This window comes from Carya illinoinensis, chromosome 7 (assembly GCF_018687715.1).
Source record: "Carya illinoinensis cultivar Pawnee chromosome 7, C.illinoinensisPawnee_v1, whole genome shotgun sequence".
Taxonomy (NCBI): Eukaryota; Viridiplantae; Streptophyta; class Magnoliopsida; order Fagales; family Juglandaceae; genus Carya; species Carya illinoinensis.
Window position 1 is genome coordinate 6061551 of NC_056758.1, and position 3657 is coordinate 6065207.

Consider the following 3657-nt stretch of genomic DNA (forward strand, 5'->3'; position numbering starts at 1 on the left):
AGGCACGTTGAATTGGTGCAATGCTTCAAAAGATTAATTCAACCGAATAGGCACTAGGGGAGAATTAAAACATGGGCTAGGCATGCCTCTTGGTCTTTAAGTAAAATATTATATCTTTTAAATTAATAATTACCAATTAAAAAGTTAAGAATTATAATTTTTCACAATGTGTCATTTCATTCTCTATAAAAAGAGGATAAAATCTATAAATTTTATGACATCATTATCTCATTTTTTCAGTCACTTACATAATTTTATATATAAATTTTAAAGGAAAAAGTTTAGAATTGCTATCTCTAGTTGGTGACTTCTTTATATTTTAGAAATGAATTACTTGTAACCTGTAGCAAATTCTTCCAAGTATGGGATAATTATTACCTTAAAGATCATAGTATTCTACACGTCTTAAATCGCATTTATTTATTTGATTACCGTATCCACTCAATTTTCTTCAACAAACATTGCTCCTATAGATGTTTGCGATGCATCACATTCTATAATGAAAGTCGAGGAGAAGATAGGTAGGTCAAGAAGCGGGGTTTGCATGGCAGCTTCCTTCAAATTATGCAGCCTTGGATTCATCTTGGATTTTCACTACTCCAGTGGAAGTTTTGTAGTACCCTCCGACAAAATCCTAGATCTCAGCTGACTGCGACAAAATTCCACCATTTACGCCAAAAGACTTTTAGAAAAAGTGGGGGGCCTTATTTGGAGGATTGCTATCACGGCTGGCTTTAAAGTTGGAGGTTCTCTATTTCCACATTGACTTTAAAGTTGGAGGCTCTCTATTTACGCATTGACTTTGGACTAATATTTACACCCACCTCTTACTCCATAGAAGCGTGCAAAATTCCTTAACATCCACATTAATTTAACAAATGTCGATTTCAGTTTAGAATATTTGCAAAAGAAGGATGCCATGAGCTAAGCTTCGTATTCGGAAATTCAGGTTCAATTTCTCTCAAATTAACTTATTCGGAAATTCAGGATCTTGATAAATCCAATATTCAAGGTTATCACTATAGATTGTTTGTTTTATATTTCACTTAATTTCTGTTGGCGCCAATTGTATGCCGGCGAGCAATCAGACTACAAGTCTCAGTATATGGAATATGCGTAAAAGTCTCTGTTTTTGACGACGCTTCCTAATTAAGAACTATATATCTGGCGGGCTGTAGAATTATATATCCAGGGGCTAAAACTCGGCATCTTGAAGCTATAAACTGAAACTTTAGGTTCTATTTCGACGCCAAGTTATCCAACTGCTCTCTCTTTTATCTCTCTTTCCCTCTATACTTTCCAAGCCGTGGATTACTTTTTTACGACAAAAAACCCATGTTTCTTCTCTTCTTCTTCCTTCTACTTCTTCGCACCGCTCACACAGTTTATTTCCGTATAACTCGCTTTGAACCCAACGCTGGTAACATACTATACTTGGGAGATGCAGCACCTTCTGTTGGAGCCATTGAGTTGATCAATAGATATACTTACGTATGCCGGGTCGGCCGAGCCATCTATTCTGAGAGGGTGCCTCTCTGGGACTCTGATACAGGAATACTCACTAACTTTAGCACACATTTCTCCTTCATTATCGACACCCAAGGTCGTGCTGAATATGGCCATGGTTTAGCCTTCTTCTTGGCTCCTGTCGGGTTCGAAGTCCCTCTGAACTCAGCTGGTGGATTTTTAGGCCTATTCAACACATCAACCAGTGATTCATCTCAGAATCACATTGTTCATGTCGAATTTGACTCGTACGTGAACCAGGAATGGGATCCTCCATTTGAGCATGTGGGAATTAATAACAACTCAATTGCTTCCACAAAATACACTTCTTGGAATGCTAGCTCACACAGTGGAGATGCCGCTGATGTATGGGTCACTTACGATGCTTCTACAAAGAACTTGAGCGTCTCTTGGAAATATCAAACTACCTCTAATGCTCAGGAGAATACGAGTCTTTCTTTTGAAATTGATCTCATGCAGGTTCTTCCAGAGTGGGTCATTGTTGGATTTTCAGCTGGTACAAGTCAATTTGGAGAGCGCAATAAAATTCAGTCATGGGAATTCAGTTCAAGTTTGGAAAGAAAGGAAAGAAGGGGGAAGAATGAAAACAGGAAGAGTTTAGTGGTTGGTCTAACAGTTTCAGCTGGTGTTCTGATAGCTGTAGCAATTGTAACTTGTGTAATATTGTTGGCGTGGAAGGTAATGAAAAAGAAAGTTGAAACAAACGAGACTGTGAACTTGACATCAATTAATGAAGACCTTGAGAGAGGAGCAGGACCCAGAAGATTTTCGCATCGATATCTTGCTTTAGCCACCAACAATTTTTCGAATGACAAGAAGTTGGGAGAAGGAGGGTTTGGTGCCGTCTACAAGGGGTACTTAATAGATTTGGATATAGCAGTTGCTGTGAAGAAAATCTCAAGGGGGTCTAAACAGGGAAGAAAGGAATACATAACTGAGGTAAAAATTATTAGCAGGATTAGACACAGGAATCTGGTTCAACTCATAGGATGGTGCCATGACAATGGTGAGTTCCTACTTGTTTACGAGTTTATGCCAAATGGTAGCCTTGATATGCATTTGTTTGGGAAAAGGAGTCCTTTAACTTGGGCAGGGAGATACAAGATAGCTTCTGGGTTGGCATCTGCGCTGCTTTATCTCCATGAAGAATGGGAGCAATGTGTCGTTCACCGAGACATCAAATCGAGCAATGTAATGCTTGATTCTAGCTTTAATGTGAAGCTTGGAGACTTTGGATTGGCTCGGCTCATGGACCATGAGCTAGGTCCTCAGACGACTGGATTGGCTGGAACATTAGGCTATATGGCTCCAGAATACATAGCCACTGGAAGGGCTAGTAAAGAGTCAGATGTATACAGTTATGGTGTGGTTACATTAGAAATTGCTACCGGACGGAAGTCAACTGACCCTCCAGAAAAGGATTATGCAATGGGATTGGTAGAGTGGGTTTGGAATCTTTATGGAAGTGGAAGGCTTCGTTTGGCGATTGATGAGAGATTGCATATGGATTTTGAGGAGAAGGAGGTAGAGTGTTTAATGATTGTCGGACTGTGGTGTGCTCATCCTGATCGAAGTCTTAGGCCATCAATAAGGCAAGCAATTCATGTTCTTAATTTTGAGGCTGCAATGCCAAATCTTCCTTTGAATATGCCTGTTCCTTTGTATCATGTACCCACACCATTAGTTAGCTCTGGTGAACCTTTTATAACTACAAGTCTAGACGACGGTCGTTGAGCGTGTGAACTGTGAACCATGTGCATCTTGATTTGTCAAGCTCTAGGCTTTTTGTCTTTGCGTTCCTTTTGTACGGATTAATACATAGTACAATCTATGAAGAAAAAGCCAAATTGCTAGTCCCCTTTTATTTTTAATAGTAAAGCTTCGTATTATTAAAGAAAACATTACAAAGTGTTTTTGTCTAGCCACAAGGCTTGAGACACATCAATAGGAACATTATCCCGCCACATCTCATTGTTTTCAACATTCCAAGCATAACGGCAAGCCTATGTGCCACTTCATTCCCTAATCGATTAGCATGTTGAACTTTGCAATCTTTGAAAAATTGCATAAATCTCTTTTGTTTCTTGAACTAAAACTCTTTGTGGGGTATGTAAATCAGTAACATTTTGG

At 39.1% G+C, this 3657-nt stretch overlaps 1 protein-coding gene across 1 annotated transcript; it reads left to right on the forward strand.

Annotated features, from left to right (window-relative positions):
- Positions 1-870: 870 nt before the first annotated feature.
- On the forward strand, positions 871-3391 carry LOC122315183 (L-type lectin-domain containing receptor kinase IX.1-like). The gene has a single exon (XM_043130971.1). It carries the CDS (start codon positions 1336-1338, stop codon positions 3259-3261), a length of 1926 nt encoding a protein of 641 aa, XP_042986905.1. The 5' UTR covers positions 871-1335; the 3' UTR covers positions 3262-3391.
- The last annotated feature ends 266 nt before the right edge of the window (positions 3392-3657 follow it).